Genomic DNA, 23,104 nt, shown 5'->3' with positions numbered 1-23,104 from the left:
TGATTGGCATTTAGTTTGGGCAGAGGGAGGGAGAAAGAGTCCGCATCCACGCCTTAAGAAAGAGCCACCTCTTCATCATCTGTTCACCTTTGCCCACTTTGCTGGCCCTGCTTCCCAGGTTGGGGTGTCTTGAGGAGGAAAAGGATTTCAGTGCCTCCCCCAAGCCCAAGAGGCTGTGGGTGGATTACAGGAAGGAACCCACCCTTGCCCAAGTCCTCTTGTTGCACCAGAAGTACCCAAGACCCAGGCCTCAAGTTTAGCAGAGCCCTGGAAGCGTACATTTCTGCAGTGCCTGGCAGGGCCCCTGGACCAGCCTGTTTCAATACATTTAAGCAGCCACTACATAAGATAATCTAAAAGTTAGGGGCACCTGGGTGGCCTCGTTGGTTAAGCATCTGCCTTCGGCCTAGGTCATGATCCCAGGGTCCTGGGATTGAGACCTGCATCGAGGCTCCCTGCTCAATGCAGAGTCTGCTTCTCCCTCTCCCTCTGACTACCACTCCCTGTGCTTGTATGCACACATGTGCTCTCTCTCTCTGTCAAGTAAATAAATAAAATATTTAAACACACACACACACACACACACACACAATAACCTAAGTGTTAAGGAATTCACAGATTTTGGAACCTGAAATTTCATTCCATTTGGGATGAGCTTTGTGAATCCGGGGAAGAAAACCCCGTTAATATGGAGCATGGTCAGGGAGAAAAAGGCAGTTGGGGGACAGGTGACAGGTGTGAGGATGTAAGAGATGGATGGGCTCCACGGCTATCTGGAGCCTGGGGGACCTGCCTGGGGGAGCCATCAGAAGCCATTGTCTCCACGGGCTGCCTGCCTATAAAGATTCTGCTTTCCTTATCCCTGGGGTTCATAAGCAGCTACTAGGGTTCCCACCTATTCCAGAGGAGGAGTTCCTTTTCCCTTGGGAAGCCTCATAATCCTTGGGTATTTGATGTGCTGGCAAGGATACTGTTGAGTATGAAGAGTTTTCTCTCCCTGAGAAGCCCTTCAATGTGTGAGGAGAAGAGAGTATTAGCAGGGAAAAAGCCACGAGACGAGCCATGTAGGTTTTTAAGATTTTGTTTTGTTTTGGTCTGCCTGTTGTTAATTGGAGTCATACATCATGATGATCATGCTGTTGACTCCTCCTTGACCAGATAAACCTGGGAAATTCTGGAACTTAGAAGGCTGATCGAGTGGGTTAATTTGAGAATAAGATGTCTCAAAACTTATGATGTACCACAGGGTAAGCAGAAAATCCCCAGGTTTTTGAGCTCTGATGACTAAATTTTCATGCTATCCTGTGAATGGATGTGGTGACACTGGGCCATTGCTGGTACCAAAATTAAATGGATTCCTGGAAGTCTTGGGTGGTTTCTTATCCAGACTTCCTGCAGACCCAGAGGTGGATGCCTGTCTTACCATAGTCTCCTTTGTATTCTATGACTTTGCACAGTTTGGAGAGTAATACTGCTTTTTTCCCCTACAGAACATTGATATCACCAATTTCAGCAGCAGCTGGAGTGATGGCTTGGCCTTCTGTGCTCTCCTCCATACATACCTGCCTGCCCATATCCCATATCAGGAGCTGAACAGTCAGGAGAAAGTAAGTCACCTGCCCAGTCACCCCTGGTCATCCTCTAGAACATGCAAGGGGAATTCCTGTAATACTGTACATCCCAATGGAGTGGTGTTTACAGACTCCAAGTGGAAATTAGGTTATTGATACCAGGCAGAGATAATTATTGAGTGTATGACGAGGTTGTAGGATCCCACCCTCAGTAAATACTTCGCAGTTTCCCTCATTGCCTAGAAAAATGGAGTGAAGACCAGTTTCCTGTGGTTGCTGAGAAGTTCCTATCACCCTTTTTTTTTTTTTGAGAGAGAGAGAGAAAACCCTGGTGAAATTTCGCCTTCATGGTTTTAAAACCTGGGCCAGCATTTTCAGAGTATTTCCAAAGAACTGGAAGCACCATCAAAAAAATTTCCCTGCTTAGATAAGCTTGAGAAACTGCATATTATGTCACATTCTTAGAGGTTCACAGTGCTCATTAGCACAGTAAAGACTTCAAGAAGTCCTACATTAAAGAAACCTATGTGGCTCCGTTTAACCCCACATAGGTCAGATTCATAGAATTTTTTTTAAATTACCTACAAGAGTTGGCAAATTTTCCTGTTGGAGGCCAACTGGTAGACTGTATGTGTCTCTGTCACAACTACTCATCTACCATGGTAGCGCCCAAGTGGCCACAGATGAAACGAATGGGCATGCTGTGTTCCAATAAAACTTTATTTACAAAACCAGGCTGCCGGCCAGATTTGGTCCACAGGCTGTAGTTTGCCAAACCCTGACCTAGAACGTCCTATAAAATCATATTTCGTAGAGTGTACTTAGGAAAATGCTGGGCCCTGCACTCATTCTCTCAAAAAATATTTCTTGCCAGGCATCATACACAGTAATAAAGACAATAATGAACAATGCAGACCTGACCTGTTCTTTGCCCTCTAAAGTAGACAGTCCATGGGATCCCTGGGTGGCTCGGCGGTTTAGCACCTGCCTTTGGCCCAGGGCACGACCCTGGAGTCCGGGGATCGAGTCCCACGTCAGGCTCCCAGCATGGAGCCTGTTTCTCCCTACTCCTATGTCTCTGCCTCTCTCTCTCTCTCTCTATGTCTATCATAAATAAATAAATCTTTTAAAAAAATAAAAAATAAAGTAGACAGTCCACAAGTGAGTAAACCTATTAGAGGTGATGTTATAAATAAATAAATAAATTGCACAAGAGCTATGAGAGAAACCTCATGCTGTGGGAGGGAACAGGTTTCCTAAGTTAGATCAGGAAGGCTGAGAAGGCCTCTCTGAGAGGCAATACTCTTCAGAACGAACAAGGAGCCAATAATACAAAGAGCTGGGGGGAGCTTTCCAGAGTAAGGGAGAGCAGCCAGACGAAGAAAACACCTGGGTACGGTCAGACATGTGGAAGGAGGCCCGCTGGCCAGGGTGCAGTGAGTGGCGAAGAGTGACCTGTGATGGTTCTAGGGGCCAGACCCTGCAGGGCTCCCATGGATGGCTCTGGGAAGGATCTGCATCTTGCTGTATCCTTGACGGGAAGTCGCTAAAGGATTCTAAATGGTGGAGAGACATATCTAGCCTCACAGGTCATTTTCTGAGATGGGGAAGGAGTAGAAATGCTGAAAAGTTCTGTTTTGATTATCCCACACACTTTATTTTTAAATAAAGCCCAAAGCATGGTCATGACATTGATGGTGATAATAACTGAACAGAGTGGTTTAATTTTTTAGTGTTAAAGTACTCCAGAGAAACAGAACTATTAGGATGTGTGATGGGGTGAGGCCCACCCACTCTATGGTAGGTAATGTGCTTTACCCAAAGTCTACCAATTTAAATGTTTATCTCATCTTAAAAATACCTTTATGGAAACATCTAGAATAACATTCTGGTACGATGACCTAGCCACGTTGATACATAGAATTAACCATTATAGAGTGTACAAAAATTTCAAGACGTAAAATTTATGCATGGTGCTTTGTTTGTAGTCTGTGAAGCAGGGCTGGACAGGAGTATTAAACATTTGGAAACAAAACAAGAAAACCTGTTCTGTTTTCAATCATGTTAAGTGGAAGATGTTCATGAAGTATGTAGTTTGCAATGTCATGCAGGCAGTTGGATAGCAAATGTGGAGTTTGGAGGGGAGATGAGAGCTGGAATACAAATTCAGGAGTCATCAGTGAGTAGGTTAAGTGCTGCCTGATTGAGTTGAAATGATGGAAAAGTTCTATATTTGTGCTATCCAATATGGTAGCCCCTAGTCCTATGGGCTATTGAATGTGGCTTTAAGTGACTGGAAAATTGAATTTTTAATTTTAATGGCTTTTCATTTAAATAGCTATGTGTCAAGTGTAGCTACTGTATCAAACAGGGTGGGTGTAGTTGATTTTTTAAGCCATGAGAGTGGAGATCGTGTAGGTCCTAGGTCCTCAGGGAAGTTCTCAAGAAAAACTCATCTGTATCCACTCTACTACCAATGTTTCACTTCTGACACTTATGTAAATAGATGTGGGGTTTTCCCACACGCACACACCAAGCAATTCTGCAACACTAGCTGGGTGTCCTAAAGTGTGACTCAGTTCTGACACTCTCCACCTGGAGAGAGCATCGGGTCCCACAGGTTAAGGGCTGGGTCCCACAAGACTTCCCCTCCACCTCAGCCCCCAGTGACCTGTAGCTGTCACCTGTGCTTCTGACTGACCAACTATAAACCAGAGGTTCCCATGACCCCTTCCTTAGGTTCAATAAATTTGCTAGAGTGGCTCACAAGAATTCAGGGAAACAGTCCACTTACTAGGTTACCAGTTTATTACAAAGGATATTTGAATGACACTAATGACCAGCCAGTTAAGGAGACCCCTATGGTAAGATCCAAAAGGAGAGCAGGAGCTTCTGTCATCTTGGACCTTGGGGTGTGCCACCCTCCCAACACACAGATGCATTCACCACCCAGGTGCTTTCTGAATCCCATCCCTTGGAGCTTAATGGTGGTTTCATTACACAGGCATGGTTTATTAAATCATTGACTATTAGTGATTGAACTCAATCTCCAGTCTGTCTCCTGTCCCAAGAGTGGGGTCAGGGAACGTGGGAGTGAACATTCCAACTCTCTAATCACATGACTGGTTCCCCTAGCAAGCAGCCCCCATTCTTAGGGTATCTGGGGGGTTTTGAAAAATCACCTCTTTTTTTTTTTTTTAAGATTTTATTTATCCATGAGAGACACAGAGAAAGAGGCAGAGACTCAGGCAGAGGGAGAAGGAGGTGCCCTGCAGGGAGCCCCATGCAGGACTCGATCCCAGAACCCTGGGATCACAACCTGAGCCAAGGCAAATGCTCAACCACTGAGCCACCCAGGCATCCCAAAAAATCGCCTCTTTTTTTTTTTTAAGATTTTATTTATTCATGAGAGACACACGGGGCGGCCGGGGGGGGGGAGGGGGGCAAAGACACAGGCAGAGGGAAAAGCAGGCTCCATGCAGGAAGCCCAATGCAGGACCCGATCCCGGGACTCCAGGATCCTGCCCTGAGCCCAAGGCAGGCGCTAAACCGCTGAGCCATCCAGGGATCCCAAAAAAATCACCTCTTTAACGTAAACTCAGGTGTGGTTGAAAGGAGTTTGTTATGAATAACAGAAGACATCAAATTTCAACTTTATAGTTCTAAAGCCATTTTTGGAACCGAGGACAGAAACTAAAAATTATAACAACAGATGCTCCTGTGGCTCTTACATTGGGAAATTATAAGAATTTTAGGAGCTCTGCCCCAGGAGCCATGCATAAAGACCAAATATATATTTCTTACTATAAATCACACTGTCAAAGAGGCACAGAGAGAAGGCTAAGGCATCTTGAGGATTCCAGTGCTTGTTATCTAGGTAGAGAGTGACCCAGCAGTGGGAACCAGGGCAGAGCAGCCAGCAAGGAGGAGACAAGCTGGGGCAGTGTGGGGTCCTGTGCATCATGCCCCTTGCAGGCAGAGCCCACCTCCAGCAGTGACCTGTGTCATTCTCTTTGCTTTTCAGCCTCTGCCTTTTCCCTGTGATATTATGAAAATAATTGAGTAAAGAGTGGGCATAAAACAATTCAGAATAACCGGAGGACCGTAGTAAAACTATAGGAAAGAGACGTCTAAGGACTTAGGCACACACTATCTAAAGCAGGAATCTTCCTAAAAATGTGAAATATTTGTCTTCTGTCCTGCAAGGCATACCAAGGCTTTTTGTCCTCAGATCACTCCGGATCTGTTGGAAAATAATGAACATAAAGTATTTGGTTTCACACTTTGAATCACAAGCATTGCTTCCCTGTGAAAGTGCCTGTGATGCCCACACACCACACAGCCAGCTACCTAGTGACCTGTTGCGGATCTGGAAATATGCCGTAGAACAAGCCAGACACCACAGTGTACTCACTTCCTATTGTCTTTGTGGTACGTGGGCTCCTATTCTCCACAGGTAGGGTTGAATTTTTTCCCCCTAATCTAGGATGCTGTTCTCAGGGAGTACCCAGGTGGAAGACTTTGGGTCTGTGAGATTAATGGTACCCCAGGAAGTTCAGAAATCATAAGCTGTTCCTCCTTCCTAGTTGGAAGTGATGAAACCAAGCTAAGTTTGACATCAGTGTTAAATAGGGAATTTCTTATAAACTAATAAGGATGTCTTCTAAGACATTAAAGAGGTATGTTAGAGCCAGTGGAAGATTTGGGCAGTTTTGTAATAGCGTAAGAAGGGGATCCCTGGGTGGCTCAGCAGTTTAGCGCCTGCCTTCGGCCCAGGGCATGATCCTGGGGTCCTGGGATTGAGTCCCACATCGGGCCCCCTGCATGGGGCCTGCCTCTCTCTCTGCCTCTTATGAATAAATAAATAAAATCTTTTTTTAAAAAAGCGTATGAAACTTCTTCCATGGGGGCTACTCAGATTCAGGTGATAGAATGGAGTATTTTCATGCAAGTGTCTGAAACAAAATGTTAACGTAAGAGGAGAAATCTGGACTTGGGATGCCTTCTGCTGGCTGTCACTTTTAGATGACATGCCCTGGCAGTGGCTGCGATCTCTACCAGGGGCTTACACTGTCCTGGAGCTGGAAGGGCTCTGGCCTGTGGGCAGAGCTAGGCTGAGTGAGACCCTTCCAGGCTTCCGCCTGGGGCACACTCCCTCCTGCTCCGGGTAAGTGGCAGCTTTCTCCCACCTGGCCACCTCTAAGTGGCCAGTGTTGTAATGAAAGAATTAGGTAACAGTGCTTGGTCATAATAGCCCCTGCAGTATGAGAAAATGGACACTTATTATAAATGGTTGCTGGAATTGAAAATTGGTGCAGGGGCACCTGCGTGGCTCAGTGGTTGAACATCTGCCTTTGGCTCAGGTCATGATCCCAGGGTCCTGGGATTGTGTCCCCCATCAGCCTCCCCGCACGGAGCCTGCTTCTCCCTCTGCCTGTGTCTCTGCCTCTCTCTGTGTGTCTCTCATGAATAAGCAAATAAAATCTTTCTAAAAAGAAAAAAAATTGGTACAGTATTCTAATTATTTTTTTTTTAATTTTTATTTATGATAGTGACAGAGAGAGAGAGGCAGAGACATAGGCAGAGGGAGAAGCAGGCTCCATGCACTGGGAGCCCGACGTGGGACTCGAACCCAGGTCTCCAGGATTGCGCCCTGGGCCAAAGGCAAGCGCTAAACCGCTGCGCCACCCAGGGACCCCAGCATTCTAATTATTTTTTAAAGCAAACTACATGCCCAATGTGAGGTTTGAGCTCACAACCCTGAGATTAAGAGTCTGAGTGCTCCACCAACTAAGCCAGCCAATCATCCCCAGTGTAGCATTTTAGAAAACGAGTTGGCATTACATATCAAAAGCCATGACTTCTGGAATAACAGCAGCTGAAAAACTGGCTTAGCCCCTTCTTCCTCAAAACTAACCAAAAGGACTTGAAAATTAGCACAGAATAGGAGATGGCTGCCACAAGTTGGGCTCAATTAAAGGAAGCCAGGAGCCAACTTTACAGTTCCCTTCTCAGCAGAACAGAGAGCAGTGTTATGGAAACAAGTCTAAGGTTTCCACTCCATGCCCATAAATTTCCCTTAATTTGGAGGAAGAGGGCTGGCGGCTTGGGCAAGATGACCACAGATCAACAACTTTCCCAGGCCTCGACCACAGCCTGAGAGAAAACGTGCATAGCCTTGTCTTAGTGTTTTTCTGTGACCTGGTACCTAGAACAGAAAGTTTGCTTCAGTGTCAGGGCAGAGCCCTCAACATTCAGGAAAAAGATGTGTGCCCAGGGACAGAGGGTGGGACCGTGGGGAAATGAAAAAAGATAAAATTGTGTACAAAATCCAAATGCATAAAATCACAAAATTCTACTGGGAAACATAAAACATGAATGCTTACTTCCAGAAACATGACTCTCTGGATTATACTTAATTTACCAATCAAATTAAATCTTAATGTAACCCTAATGACTCTCAAATGAATTACGGAGGGGAGGAGGCATGATTAAGTGATTCTTAAGTTCATCCAGGTGAGGAGACATCAGAAAATAGCCAGAGTCTCAAAAAGAAGCTACAAATTAGTGCTAAATGTGGAACAGTGCCTTTAGAATTCTAGGGGGAAATGCAAGATAGTGCTGTGATTAAACAGCTCTTGGTACACGACAGCATATGTATGTCCAACATCTGACAAAGTGAAAAATAACTGAACTAACAAATATTTACCTTTGGGTGTCAGGAATCAATCAGTAATATCATTTTAATTACAACCTGTCAGTTGTTTTTTTCCTTAGACTGAAACCCTTGTTTGCATATTTGACTTAAAAATGTTAAGTGTTTTATAATAGTAGATAATCTATGTAGAAGTGTCATTTAGTTTTCTTTCCTAACAAAAGCCATATATTTTTTAAAAGCTGTGTATTCTTATTTGATAATTCCAATCTCTGTCCTTTTAACCTAGAAAAGGAATCTCTTGTTGGCATTTGAAGCAGCCGAAAGTGTAGGCATCAAACCCAGCCTGGTAAGTATCCTGTTTCATATCTTTGTGATACTTTATTCTACTTAGAGGAGAAAGAACTTTATGCCATCTACTAAACAATTTCTTATAGAACATTAAAATCTATTTGCTAAAGATCTGTTACTCATGATCCCTAATGTAAAAATATTTGTGGGGTTCCTGGGTGGCTCAGTTGGTTAGACATCTGACTCTTGATCTCAGTTTGTGTCTCAATCTCAGGGTTGTGAATTCAAGCCCCGCAACTTGGCTGAGTACTGGGTATGGAGCCTACTTTAAAAAAAAAAAAAAAAAATTAATTCAGCTGATCTAACCACATATGATCTAGAGTTTTTTCCAAAGATTTCACTGTGGATAAATTTCATTTCTGGAAGCACAGTGGACTGAATTATCATTAAAGCTCTACTGTTCGGGACACCTGGGTGGCTCAGGTCTGAATATCTGTCTTTGGCTCAGGGCATGATCCTGGAGTCCTGGGATCAAGTCCCACCATCAGGCTCCCTGCATGGAGCCTGCTTCTCTCTCTGCCTGTGTCTCTGCCTCTCTCTCTCTATGTCTCTCATGAATGAATAAATAAAATCTTTTTAAAAAAAAATTTTTTTTAACTCTACTGTTGGGTAGCCCCGGTGGCACAGCGGTTTAGCGCCGCCTGCAGCCCGGGGTGTGATCCCGGAGACCCAGGATCCAGTCCCACATCGGGCTTCCTGCATGGAGCCTGCTTCTCCCTTTGCCTGTGTCTCTGCCTCTCTCTTCGCTCTCTCTGAATGAATGAATAAATAAATAAATCTTTTTTAAAAAATAAAATAAAATAAAATAAAACTCTACTGTTTAAGTCACCTAGAAATCTGATAAAATGTAATTATAAAAATATCAACACATAGTTGAGGTCTGAAGAAAGACTGGGAAATGACCAGATGTCAGAAATTCAAAGAAAAGTGAAAAACAGAGCCATGAGGCATAAACTGGAGTGCTGGTAGAGGGCACGTAGTAAAAGGGTACCTAATGGGTATGTCTTATTTAATGTCCACACAGGAACAAGAGACAAGGCTCTGAGCTCCCATCAACAGAACATTAGTCCTGAGACCCTTGCACAAAACCCAGGCTCACAAAATGATGTTCTTAGTGAAAGGGAAAATAAAAAAAAAAAACCTCTACCTGCCAGTCTAGGGAAGTTATAAGGAAGCTTGATCTCCACCTTAGATTTTTTTGTGGCTGGAAAAAAAGAAAATCTGTAAGAAAAGAAAACCGACCCAGACAAAATTTAGAGTCCAAATTTATAATATCTGTGCTAGGGACACTTGGTGGGCTCAGTGGTTGAGCATCCTTTGGCTCAGGGTGTGATCCTGGAGACCCGGGATTGAGTCCCACATTGGGCTCCCCACTTGGAGCCTGCTTCTCCCTCTGCCTGTGTCTCTGCCTCTCTCTCTCTCTCTGTCTCTCATGAATAAATAAGTAAAATCTTTAAATAATAATAATAATAATATCATCTGTGCCACAAGAAGCCCCTTGTTTATACTGAGGCAGAATCTTCTGAGCTAGTAGTACAATGGCCACAGTTACACTCACAATCCAAAATTACAAAACACTCAAGAAAATGATCCAGTTGAGCTAGTCATCAGAGCAAACAAGAGGATCATCTACCAGAGTGTGGGATAATAAAATAATAAGAAAGAGACTACAAAAGACTATGTTTAAACATATTAAAGAGGGGATCCCTGGGTGACTCAGCGGTTTAGTGCCTGCCTTCAGCTCAGAGCCTGATCCTGGAGTCCCAGGATTGAATCCCACATCAGACTCCCTGCATGGAGCCTGCTTCTCCCCCTGCCTATGTCTCTGCCTCTCTCTCTGTATGTCTCTCATGAATAAATAAATAAAATCTTGGAAAAAAAAAACATATTAAAGAGATAAAAGAGGGAATAAAAATCATAAAGAAGGAGCATGGTACTATAAAAAAATATGGAGAAAAAAATAAAATAAAAAATAAAAAAATATGGAGAAAGGATCAAATGACACTTGTAGAAATAAAATTGGGAATTAAGAAACCCAGCTGAGTTGAAAACCTGATTAGAAATAGCAGGAGAAAAAAAAAAAAGAAAAGAAATAGCAGGAGAGAGAACTCCTGAGCTGCAAAAAAGAACTGAGGAAATTATGCAGAAAATAACACAGACATTTAAAAAGTGGAAAATAGAGGGATTTTATTAGTATGTATTCAAATTCAAGAAATGGGGGTGGGGTATGTGCCTGGTTAGCTCAGTTTGTTGAGTGTCCAGCTCTTGATTTTGGCTCAGGTCATGATCTCAGGGTCATGAGACCCTCCCTCTGCCCTTACCCACACACACACACTCATGCACATGTGTGCATGCTCGCTCTCGCTTTCTCTAACATAAATAAATAAAATATTTTTTAAAAAAAAGATAAATTCAAGAAATGGAAAATCCAACTAACAGTTGCTTAAACCATAAAGCTGTTAATTTTATTTTTTAATGAGAAGTCCAGAAGCAGGATTGGTTCACTGCTTAGTTTTTTGTTTTGTTTTGTTTTTTTTTAAGATTCTGTTTATTCATGAGAGACATAGAGACCTAGGCAGAGGGAGAAGCAGGCTCCCTGCAGGGAGGCTGACATAAGACTTGATCCCAGGACCCGGGGACCATGACTCAAGCCAAAGGCAGATGCTCAACCATAAGCCACCCAGGTGCCCCAACTGCTCAATATTATAAACAAGGATCCCATTTAAAAAAAAAAAACAAAAAAAACAAAACAAGGATCCCAGAGTGTGTCTTATCTGCAGCCCACCATCTTTAACCTATTGGCTCTTTGTCCCCACGTCCTCTGCAGTTGAACATGGTTGCCAGGCTCCAGACATTACTCCCATCTGCAGGACAGGAAGGACAGAGAACAGATAGAACAAGTGCCTCATATCTTACCCCTTTGATAAAGAAATCAAAAAGTTTCCCAGAGTCCCTCCAGCCCATTGGCAGTACCCTGTTACTTGACCAGCCCAGCTGCAAGGGAACTTGAGAAAGTAAGCAATTTATATTCTCCATTCTCTTTAGCAGGAAGCCTACAAGGGATAGAGAGGTTCAGAATGACTATTAGATTAACCAACTGGTAGTGTCCATTGCAGAGTTTAAGAGAGTGGAAGATAAAATCAGACAATTTCTAAGTCCCATGATCAGTGGAAATTCCAGAAGAGGAAAGAAAGAGTGGAAGAGAGAATATTTAAAGAAATGATACCTGTAGTTTTTCCAGAATGTTGAAAGACCATAGATTCTTAACCTCAAATAAGATGAATCAAATGATACAATGACTCCTGCATCTGGCTTCCTGTGTGGAGCCTGCTTCTCCCTCTGCCTATGTCTCTGCCTCTCTCTCTCTCTCTCTCTCTCTCTCTCATGAATAAATAAACAAAATATTTTTTTTAAAGTGAAAGAACCTTAACTATTAAGAAATTGAATTCATTGTTTAAAAATGTAATCATGCGCACCAAAAATCCCAGTAAGTCCAAATTCTGTGAAACTTTTAAGAAACAGATGTCCCTATCACATAAATAAAAGGCTAGAGAATTTGGAAAGGAGGTGACATACATGTCTGGCCAAGATGGAGTAACAGAAACCTGATTTATCTTCCCTTCTAAAACACTGAACAGCTACCAAGTAACAACAGATAATCAACGTAAGGAATCAAAGAAGAAATGAGAACTTGTTAGATGATAGTCTACGCGGATATGTTTTCCTCTGTAGCATTACAGCTAACAATTGCTTTTTTAACATTTTCTCCCTATTTTTTTTTTTAATCTGACACACTGCAGGAGTTAGTGAAAGCTAGGAATGATATCATCTTGCTGAACTAATTGTCAGAGGCAGCAGTTTCATTTTTACGGATGTCTGAGACAAGATACTGGCAAGCATAATAATTAATCTGAAAAACATTTAGGGAGCATGTTTGTGAGCAATGTAACTAGTTGGTGCCATCCACAAAACAGAAACTTCCCACATTATTAAGTTTGCTTTGCAGTATCTTGATGTGGATTGAAAAATAATCTTTAATTACACATGATAACTTCTAAAAAAAAATATATATGTATGTATATGCAGAATTGGCAGCAGTAATAACCCCAAGCCTTTGATCAAGATCTATTGTAAGATTAGTGAGGAAAAAAGTTCACTTATATGTGTATATCCAAGTAAATATAGGTTTCTGGTGTAGCATATTAGCAAGGATGAGATTATTTCTTAAATGAAAGCTCGATCATGCTTTCCCAATTTTACAACGCGTTCCTTCTCAGCCACAGTGTAACATAGAGGTTTAGCCCACCAAGTGTGAGCAACTCTTCAGAGAAAGAATAGGTGAGAGAGGACATGTGGTATCATTGCTATTACTGAAAAGACAGTCAGAATGTATGTCCTCCGAGGGTTGATGTGTTTGTATCCTGGTAAACAGAAGACCCTCATGCTGAGTCATACCATCTGTTGGGGTGTTGCCTACTGAGTAAGCCACCCAAACAGTCACTACACACAGAGATCAGGACAGGGAAGTCTTTACAATTCAGGATTTTATGAGGCTATCAAAATGATTCCTAAACTGAGCCTGCTCTGTAGTATAAACTTTATGAGGTATACTTAAAGAATTAATGTGAGTTTAGCATTATGAAGTATGAAAATGTATGAAAAATATTTTTTGTGTTGATTATGTGCCATTTTCTTTTTAAGATTTTGTTTATTTATTTAGAGACAGAGTGTGTGTGTGCAAGCAGGGGGAGGGACAGAGGGAGAAGAGGAGAAAGAGAAACAGACTCCCTGCTGAATGCAGAGCCCAACCCAGGGCTCAATCTCACAACCCTGAGATCATGACCTGAGCTGAAATTAAGAATTGGATGCTCAACCAACTGAGTTATGCAGGCGCCCCCAGTCATTTTCTGTGTGTTGATTCATTGAGTCCTCTCCAAAGTCCTGTGAAGACAGATGCTCTTTACAGGTGTACCACTGAGGCAGGCACAGGTCCATAAAAGGTCATACACTAGTGACTGGCAAAGGCAAGAGTCAACCAGGCAGGTCTTCTCCAGAGCCCACGTCTCACCTACTGTATGACCCTTCATCCAGGACAGCCATGTCCACCTTCTGGGCTCTTAATGCACAATGTACTCAGTACTATATAGCTCATGCAGTGTTACATTGTAATATATCTGATTATAGGGCTTATCTCCATCCCCCCGAGACCATGAGATCCCAAGGACAGGAAGCTTTATCTCTTTTTTTTTTTTTCAATTTTTTTTATTATGGTAAAATACATGTAACATGATCTACGCATCTGTCACTTAGCGCCACACTGTCCTGATTCATACAACTTGATAGATCATGAAATCAAGTCTTCCAATTTTATTTTTTTTAGAATTTCTTTGGTTGTCCTAGTGCCTTTGCTGTATACATTTTAGAATCAGATTGTCAGTGTCAATCCCCCAGAAAAGCTTGCCAGGGTTTTGATTGGGATTGTGTTCTATCTATAGATCAGATTGGGAAGAATTGACATTTTATCAATACTTAGTTATCTGATCCATAAACATCGAATACTCTCCATTTATTTAGAGATTCTTGATTTTTTTTAAAGATTTTATTTATTCATAAGAGACAGAGAGAATGCCAGAGATACAGGCAGAGGGAAAAGCAGGCTCCATGCAGGGAGCCCGTGGGGACTTGAAACCAGAACCCCAGGATCACACCCTGAGCCAAAGGCAGATGCTCAACCACTGAGCCACCCAGGCGTCCCTTGATTTTTTTTTTTCAAGATTTTAATTATTTATTCATGAGAGACACAGAGAGGCAGAGACATAGGCAGAGGGGGAAGCAGGCTCCCCACAGGCACTCAATCCCAGGACCCTGGGGTCACAACCTAAGCCAAAGGCAGGTGCTCAACCACTGAACCACCCAAGTGCCTGCTTCTTGATTTTTTTTCATCAGTGTTTTGTAGTTTTTTGCATATAATGTTTTATAAGCAAGTTTTTAAAATTTTTTTAAAATTTAGTGCCATTTAAATGATTTGGTTTGGTTTGGTTTCACATTTCAGTTGTTCATTGGTGGTATATAAAATAGGAAAGCTATCGACTGAGATCTTGCTAAGTTTGCGTATTAGTTCCAATGGTTTTTTTTTTTTGTAGACTCTGGAGTTTTCTACATAGATGATCATGTCATCTGCAAATAAAAACAGGTTTGAAAAAAATAAAAAATAAAAAAATAAAAACAGGTTTGGTCCTGCCTTTCCAGTCTATGCCTTTTGTTTCTTTTTCTTGCCTTATTACATTAGCTAGAACTTCTGGCATGGTGTTGAATGGGAAAGGTGAGAGAAGACATCCTTGCCTTATTCTTTTCTCCTCATCTTAGTGAGAAAGTATCCAGTCTCTCTCCATTAAGTCAACTTTCAGTTTTTGTGTGTATCTTCTATTTTTCTAGCTTTTCAGGAGTTTTTGTCATGAATAGTTGTTGAATTCTGTAAGCAGGCATATCTCATTTGTGTTTCACTGTATTGAGCTTCACGGATACTGCATTTTTTTTTTAAGATTTTATTTATTTATTCATGAGAGACATAGAGAGAGAGAGAGAGGCAGAGACACAGGCAGAGGGAGAAGCAGGCTCCATGCAGGGAGCCTGATGTGGGACTCGATCCCGGGACCCCAGGATCACACCCTGGTCCCAAGGCAGGCACTAAACTGCTGAGCCACCCAGGGATCCCCACATTTTCTTTTACAAACTGGAAGATTTGTGGCAGTCCTGCATCAAGCCAGTCTCACCTCTGTTGTGCCAATAGCAGGTGCTAACTTTGTGTCTCTGTGTCACATTTTGGTAATTCTTGAAATTATTATTTATAATTATATTTTTATTATTATTATATTTGTGATGGTGATCTGTCATCAGTGATTACACCTTACTGAAAGCTTAGATGATGGTTAGGATTTTTTTAGCAATAAAATATTTTTTAATTAAGGTATGTACAGTTGACCCTTGAATAGCATAGAGGTTGGGGGACACCAATCCCCCCCATGCAAATATCTCTGTATAATTTTTAACTCCCCAGAAACTTTGCTAATATCCTACTGTTGACCAGAAACTTTACCAATAATATCTATTACAAATATTTTGTATGTTTTAGATATTATATACTATATTCTTAAAGTGAAGTATGTTGTTAAGAAAATCATAAAGAAGAGAAAATATGGGCAGCCCGAGTGGCTCAGCGGGCTCTCTCAGTGCTTCTGCCTCTCTCTCTCTCTCTCTCTCTCTCTCTCCCTCTCTTTCTCTCTCTGTGTCTCTCATGAATAAATAAATAAAATCTTTTAAAAAAATGAAGAGAAAATATATTTATAGTACCATACTGTATTTATCCCAAAAAGTTCACAAATAAGTGGATCCACACAATTCAAACTTGTGTTATGCAAAAATCAAATATACATTTTTGGGGTTTTTTTAGACACATGCTGTTGCACACATAATAGACCACACGTAATGTAACTTATGTGCACTGGAAACTGAAAAAATTCATTTGATTTGTTTATGCTGCTTTATTGTGGTGGTCTGGGACCAAACTCACAAATATCTTCAAGAATGTATAAATGCTTTTTTCTGCATCTGTTGATATCATATAATTTTTCTCATTAAGCCTGTTAAACTTTGATGGATGTTGAACCTGTCTTGAATTCCTAATGTGAACCCCACTTGATCATGATTCGGTTTGCTAATATTTGTTAAGGACTTTTGTGTCTGTGTTCATGTGGGACATTGGTAGCTTGTAATGTTTATGCCTGGTTTGGCATTAGGGCCACACTGGCTCTGCAGAAGGAGTGAGGAAGTGTGCCCTCCTCTTCTGTTTCCTGGAAGAGAATGTGTAGAATTGGTATTACTTCTTCCTTAAGTATTTAGCAGAATTTGCCAGTGAAACCCATCTGGGCCCAGTGTTTTCTATTTTGAAAGGTTTTCAGCTACTAATTCAAATAAATGTCCCAGATTTTTGTTTAGGCAGCATACTCTCCCTTCTTCTGAAATGTGCTCCATTGTTCCTTCAAAATGTTTGAAGAAGTATTGACAATGTACAGAGTATTTTTATTATTGTTATTATTGTTATAATTTTATATTTATAAAAACAATTTTTTAATTGTTATTACTGTTAGGTTCAAGCATGTGATAAGATAGTCTGAGTAAAGCCGTGAATTCTGTTTTAAGATTGTATTTATTTATTCATGAGAGACAGAGAGAGAGAGAGGCAGACACAGGCAGAGGGAGAAGCAGGCTCCCTGTGGGGAGCCGGATGCAGGACTGAATCCCAGGACCCTGGGATCATGCCCTGGGCTGAAGGCAGATGCTCAAAGGTGTGATCCTGCACCACCTGGGTGTCCCAAAGCTGTGAATATTGATCAGACTCCCATGTCCTCTCTGAGACGGAAGACACATCCTTCCTTGCCAGTGATATGCTGATAATTTTTTAGCGCAACCAGGAAGCAAAACTCATAAAATATATTTAGATGTCGTGGAGACAAAATAAATGGCTGGTTACAGGTCTCTGTCACCATCCAAGAACATATGTGCCAAATAGGTTCAGCCTTGATTTTTCCACCACATCCCTGCTCTTGGCTTTACATCAGAGTCCTTTCGTACTGTTCTCTCGTGACTACAAAAGAATCCAAACTCAGTCCTGCAGTGAATTATTTAATACGTACAGCAGCACAAATTTCAGGAACATGTGGCGGCTGCTTGACGGAGCAGCCAGCCCTCCTGCCTGTCACTCTCTGGCCTCCACTGCTTGCTTGCTGATTCCCCACTAAAGCAAGGGAGAAGCAACCACAACAAACACTAAGTGGTCTAATACTCAATTCTGATAAGACAGGGGTTGCAGGTTCAGTTGGTTCAAGGCTTTCGTGGTAACCCCATTCGTGGGAATTCACCTCAAGGCACGAATTCAACGGTATCCCACAAAGGTGCTTATCACAAAGTTGGTCGTGTGGAGATGTCACATTAGATGTCATGTCGATTGTGAGGCAGTAGTTCCTTGGACTCTGTGCATCAACTGCCATGACAGCCAGCATGGCAGCTTGTAAAACTGCATGTGGAAAACGTTAAGTAGAAAAGCACAGAGGGCTCCTAGGTGGCTCAGTCAGTTAAGCATCTGACCTGACTTTGGCTCAGGTCATGATCTCAGGGTTGTGCGAGTGAGCCCCACATGGGCTCTGCGCTGGGTATGAAGCCTGCTTAAGATTCTCTCTTTCCCTCTCTCCCTCTGCCCCTCCCACCACCCCCTAGCTCTCTACCTCTAAAACACACACACACACACACACACATACAGAGTGCACAAAAGTGTGTCCACTTGATGGAAGTATGAGAGAACATAAATACATTCCAGTATAACTTAGAAAAGTGGAAATCATGCTATGATAGTGGAATTATGGGTGACTTTCCCTTTCCAAAACATTTTTTTAATGCTGTCCTGTTATTAAGATGAAATGGGCCAGGAAGTCAGATCTAGTCTTTTTAAAAGGGACGGTATCAAAATAAATAAATAAATAAATAAATAAATAAATAAATAAATAAATAAATATAAAAATAAAATAAATAAATAAATAAATAAATAAATAAATAAATAAAAATAAAAGGGACGGTATCTCCCCATTAAATAGGAATAAACTGCTTTTCTTTTAACATTTAATATCACTTCAGTGTTGCCTACACCTTCCATCCAAGCAGGTGGAGGGTTTCTAAGCAGTACCAGCCCCAACCTGAATCCCAGCCCTTTTGTCAGGGGTGGGGGTCTGTGGTGTTCCCACTGTGACCTCGTCTTTTCTCCTGCAGGAACTCAGTGAGATGCTGTACACAGACCGGCCTGACTGGCAGAGCGTGATGCAGTACGTGGCCCAGATCTACAAGTACTTTGAGACATAAGCCTGGAGGTCCTGAGAGCACGCCCCGCTGCCTGCAGCTTGTCGTGGAAGCACCTGGTCACTTTCCACAGGCCCTGCTCCATCCACCACCCACGACGCTCAATCCAGGGGAACCAACACACAAATGAGAAACGGAGCTGGGTTCCACCTCACACCCGCTTTAAATCCAGATGCATTTGGAGTGTCTTGAGGAAGCGTGCTCTCCCACGGGCCTCCTTCCTTCCAGACCTAAGGGTCCTTGCCCAGGCCCACCCCACAAGAACTCAGTAGGACATCTCCGGTGACACGGTGCCATTTGACCCGTGAGCTGCTGAGATTCACAACAAACACTTCCAAATCAGTCATATTTTCATGAAAAATCCAGCCTTTTGCCTTGATAGAAACTTTGCCCTTCCCACTGCCCACCCCATCCAAAACAGAAACAGCCAACCAAACACAAAAAGACATTTTGCTCTCGAGCAGCCTGGAGACACATGAGCCCCGCCTTTTTTGGGAAATATGCTTATTTTCCAGATTCCAGTTTTGACCCTGGAACCTGATTGCACTTTTTCAAACTTGCTGTCACTTATTGGAATCTTTGGATGGAAAGGAAAAGGCGTGAGAATATAGAGTAGCCCCTGGGTGATTTGCTGCTGTGTCCCCGGGGGGTGGCCTGCAGATAGAAAGAAGTATGTGTCTGTGTGCTTGGACGCACTCACGCTCAGAGCTCCGGTCGCTCACAGGCCGAGAGAGAGACGTCAGCCACTGTCCCCACCCTTACCCCCGCCTTGTCCTCCTGTTCATTCCTGGTACCATTCTCGCCCACACCCATCTCCCCTGGGTACAGAATGTTCCTCACATGCGAAGTGGCCTGTGCCCACCCAGGTCTTCATGAGTTTGCACACATAGGCTGCAGAGGGGTATTTCCTGGGATACTGGGCAAACAGCAAATGTGAATGCTATTTCAACTCTGGACTTGGTGTTTAGAACCTCATCAGGCCCCTCACATTTGCTTGGCAAAAGCAAGCCCTGAGTCTCCTATCCTGCTGTCACCCTTAGTGGCAGCGGAGCCCTTCCCAGAGCAGCCCAGGGTCACCTGGAAAGTGCAGGTGGGCGCCTGCTAACTGCCTGCAGTGTGCTCCTGTTGGGCACATCGATGCACATTACCCAGCGCATGTGACTCCCACCTGCTGTCAGGGGACTTGTCAGCACCCACCACCTGCTGGTACGAGTACCCCTCTGACAAAGAGCCATCCTCACCTCTGGCACTGGCAGTTACAGTACTGCGTCATTTTCAGGTATATCTCTGATTTACTGCTTGGTCGGGCAACCTGGTCCCTGTCCTGGAACAGGCATGACCAGTACCACCTCAGTACAGGTGACAGCTTTGCCTTGCAGAGGGGCCATCCCTCCTCCTCGAGCGGCCACAGCGGCCTGCTTACGGTTCTCCTTTGGGGCCTGAGATCAGAATCTCCCAGGGAGCTAGTTAAAAACACCCCTACCCCCAGCCTGCCCCATCCGTTGACTCAGAGTATCTGGAATGGGACCAGGGAACTACTATGTGTGTTTTCACAGTTCCCTGACAACCCCTGAGAGGAGAGAACCCCTTCCTCTCACTCCCCAGGGCCGGGCCCTGAGCATAGTTGCTAAAGACGACCCCCTAAGTGGCTCCTTCGTTTTTGCATGGAGGTGGAGAGGCAAAGTCTGAACAAATTAAATTTACTCCTTCCTGAGGAACGTATCCAAATGGAAGATATCCCATGTTGCTTCAGGCACCTGCCTTTTGTTGACATAACTGATGCATTTTCATTAACTCAGCGACTGCCTTGGTCTCTGTTGCAGTAGGGAAAGGCAACATCCCAGGCAGTTGGGGTGAGCTGTTGCCTGTGTGTTTAATCTGGGATTACCGCAGGGTTTCTGTGGGAGAAGCAGTTGAGGTTCTTGGGATACCTGGAGCGGGTGTTCAGCATTACCAGGGCCCTGTTTTTAGTGATTATTGTAAATGAGTCTGAAGATCCAGCTCTGGGTGAAGCAGCAGCGTCTATGCAGTGGTGATGCTTCTCCTTCCCCTTGCCCTACACTGGAGCCTGCTCCCTTCAGGCGATAAAGAAGGAAAGAAAGGCCGTGGGCGATTTATTTTTATAACTCAAAGAAGCTCCTTGGCTACCATTTTCTTTACCAGTGGGCATGCTTCTAGAAGGGGAAGTGCATGTCCTGCTCGTGGGTGGCATCGGGGGCAGGTCTAGCCCTGCAGGCCCTGGGAGAGGAACCAGGCCTTACAGCACCTGCAGGACCTGGGTAGGGGGGCTGTCCCGGGCCACCTGGGGCTGGGCTGCAGGATGGGGTTTTTAGATCGATTTTTAGCTGAAGAGCTCAGAGCACAAGGTGAACATGGGAACTTAATTGAGAAAACAAGGTAGGGTCAGCAAACTACGGTCTCCGGTTTCCTGTCCTGAGGCTTTCCGATGCTGCAGTAGCCTCTTTGGTTCTCTCCTGCCTTCATTTAAAGTCATTGGTGGTTCTGTGGATCCTCTTTCTGTAAAATGTACTGTTCTTATGTAAAAGACAGATGCAAAAGGCAAGACCCCGAAGAGCAGAGGTGGTTTTTAAAGCCATGAAGAGCTGTCCGTGGCTTTCCTTGCTGTGAGATCCCTGGGCGTGAGCTCTGGTGCCAGCCCCCCGTCCCCCCCACCCCGCATTAGCCATTCTGAGGAACCAGGCAAATGCCCACTTCTGGTGTCCTATTCCCTTCTCACTTCAGAAATGAGGTTAGTCTTTGGTTTTTGTTCTTTATTCAGCTATTGTTTCCTAGCTTCGGTTGAGACCAAAGTGTCCCAAAGCAAAGAGCCATCTGGCGGTGACCAGTATCTGCGGTGTTTCCAACCCCCCCAAGAAAACAACATTGGCCGTTCCTCTGAAGCCCCCCAGTCCCACTTCCTTGTCGGGGGAGGGCAGGCATTTCAGAGCCTGTGGAAGGAGAGGACTTGTGTCTGCAAACCCATTTGCCAAATCGGCGGCAGCTCCTCCATCCCCAAGCTGGAGCGCCATTCGGCACGAGTCACCGGCGACGTGCGGTCAAGAATATAGCCTAGCCACGTTTGCAAAAAGTATTTTTAATATTGCATCTGCCCCGGCTCCCTGGGTATTTCACTTTTCTGACCCAGGTTAGACCTTGGCTAAGTCTCTAATATCCTCAGTAGCTCCCTGATTTTAACTACATTAGTTGAATGCACTTGATACATCTGTGGCCTCGTTTCTACAAAGGGTACCCCCAGCGCCGGGAGGACGGGACACACCCACGTGGTGTATCTAGCTATTAATGCGGAAGCTGGGATGTGTGGCTGTGGAATATTTCTAATAAATCTATTTTGTTTCGGTCTGATTGTGACTTTTTCCCAGTGACACTCCTTGTCATTGTCAGCCTTCCATCAGAATGGCAAGCCTCATGCCGACAGGCGCCTCCTGATCTTTATTGCTTATTGGGCCCATGGTCCCCGCTGAGCTCTCGCCCGTGTCACTGGAAGTTATGGGAAAGGCCCGGGGTCCCAATGGCTTTTCCGCCTCCTCGTATTCGCAACCCTCCTGCTGGGACTGCCGTTCCTTGTCCCAGTGACCCGTTGGGGGGGAGGGTGCGCACGGGTGCTGCAGAGCTGGGACGATGAGCCGGGATCGGGCCCGGAATCCGCAGGTGGGGATTGAGGAGGCACAGTCCATGTGACCTCCAGCAGGAGCAGGACACCGGTGTGTCCAGACCCTGGTCCGCCCTGTGTGCTCTTCAGGCCCTGTGGGGGGGTCACCCTCACTGCCGTCTTGGGTGACCAGCCCCGCCCACAGGAGAGAAGGGGGGCTGCCTGCCCTGGGCCCCAGGATCTTCACTTCTCCCTCCGCCTGGGATCATCTCACCGTCACTGATCTCGCCCTCCAGAGGGACTCTCCCTTCTTGGAGAATAGCAGTCTCTGGGGCTTAATGTGCACAGAGCCAGGACAACAGCCGCAGCTCGTTTTCCTCTGTGGGCTCTCAGGCCATGGGAGAAGGTACCAGACCCAACACCTGATTACCAGCAGTCACCTGCAGCTCCTCGATCTACACACACCACACGCGTGTGCACACGCACGCACAGGCATTAGAGGGATGGCCAGCATCTCTGCACCTGCAGACTGGTCCCTCCCAGAGTTTGGGGCCCAGCAGGAGGGTTCCCATTCTGCGAGCCTAGACCCCTCTGTAAATGAAGCACATCCCCCAACACTTGTGTCCTGTGTGCTGACACAGCCCACGTATGTGGAGTCGGGCATCAGGCAAGAGGCTCCACAGTGCCTGATGCTGAATGGCACTGTTGTCACCCAGTCGGTGGTCGTGGTTCTCCGGGGCTGTGGAGGATGGGGAGCCGCAGGCTGTGGGGCCTTGACTCTATCACCTAGGAATCTGGGATTTCAGAGCAGCCAGATCCACATCCTGTGGAGCTGGCCAGCACCCAGCCGTCCCACTCACCACTACACTTGGAGGGAGACCGCTCTCATCAGCAAGAGGACTGGCTTATTCTTAAGCAGGTCCTACTTGACACCCAGCCCCCACTGATTAGTCAGGGACAGGCACCTGATACCACGGCAGCTAACCACTGGCTGGTTAGTGACCCATGAAA

General features: G+C 44.5%; 1 protein-coding gene across 4 annotated transcripts in view; it reads left to right on the top strand.

Annotated features, from left to right (window-relative positions):
• The window catches only part of SPECC1 (sperm antigen with calponin homology and coiled-coil domains 1), a 228,542-nt gene extending 206,701 nt beyond the window's left edge, over positions 1-21,841 (top strand). For 3 of the 4 annotated variants that reach the window (XM_041771937.1, XM_041771938.1, XM_041771941.1), the window contains 3 exons: positions 1,491-1,607; positions 8,516-8,575; positions 18,397-21,841. In XM_041771937.1, the coding sequence (XP_041627871.1) occupies positions 1,491-1,607; positions 8,516-8,575; positions 18,397-18,486 (267 nt within the window). In that variant the 3' untranslated portion in view covers positions 18,487-21,841. Of the gene's footprint in view, positions 1-1,490; positions 1,608-8,515; positions 8,576-14,720; positions 14,771-18,396 lie in introns of all 4 variants that reach the window. The other variant, XM_041771940.1, reaches the window with a different exon arrangement.
• Positions 21,842-23,104: the final 1,263 nt, after the last annotated feature.

The sequence above is a fragment of the Vulpes lagopus genome, chromosome 10 (genome assembly GCF_018345385.1).
Source record: "Vulpes lagopus strain Blue_001 chromosome 10, ASM1834538v1, whole genome shotgun sequence".
NCBI lineage: Eukaryota > Metazoa > Chordata > Mammalia > Carnivora > Canidae > Vulpes > Vulpes lagopus.
Note: the sequence above shows the minus strand (reverse complement) of the source record. Positions and strands in the feature narration are given on the sequence as shown.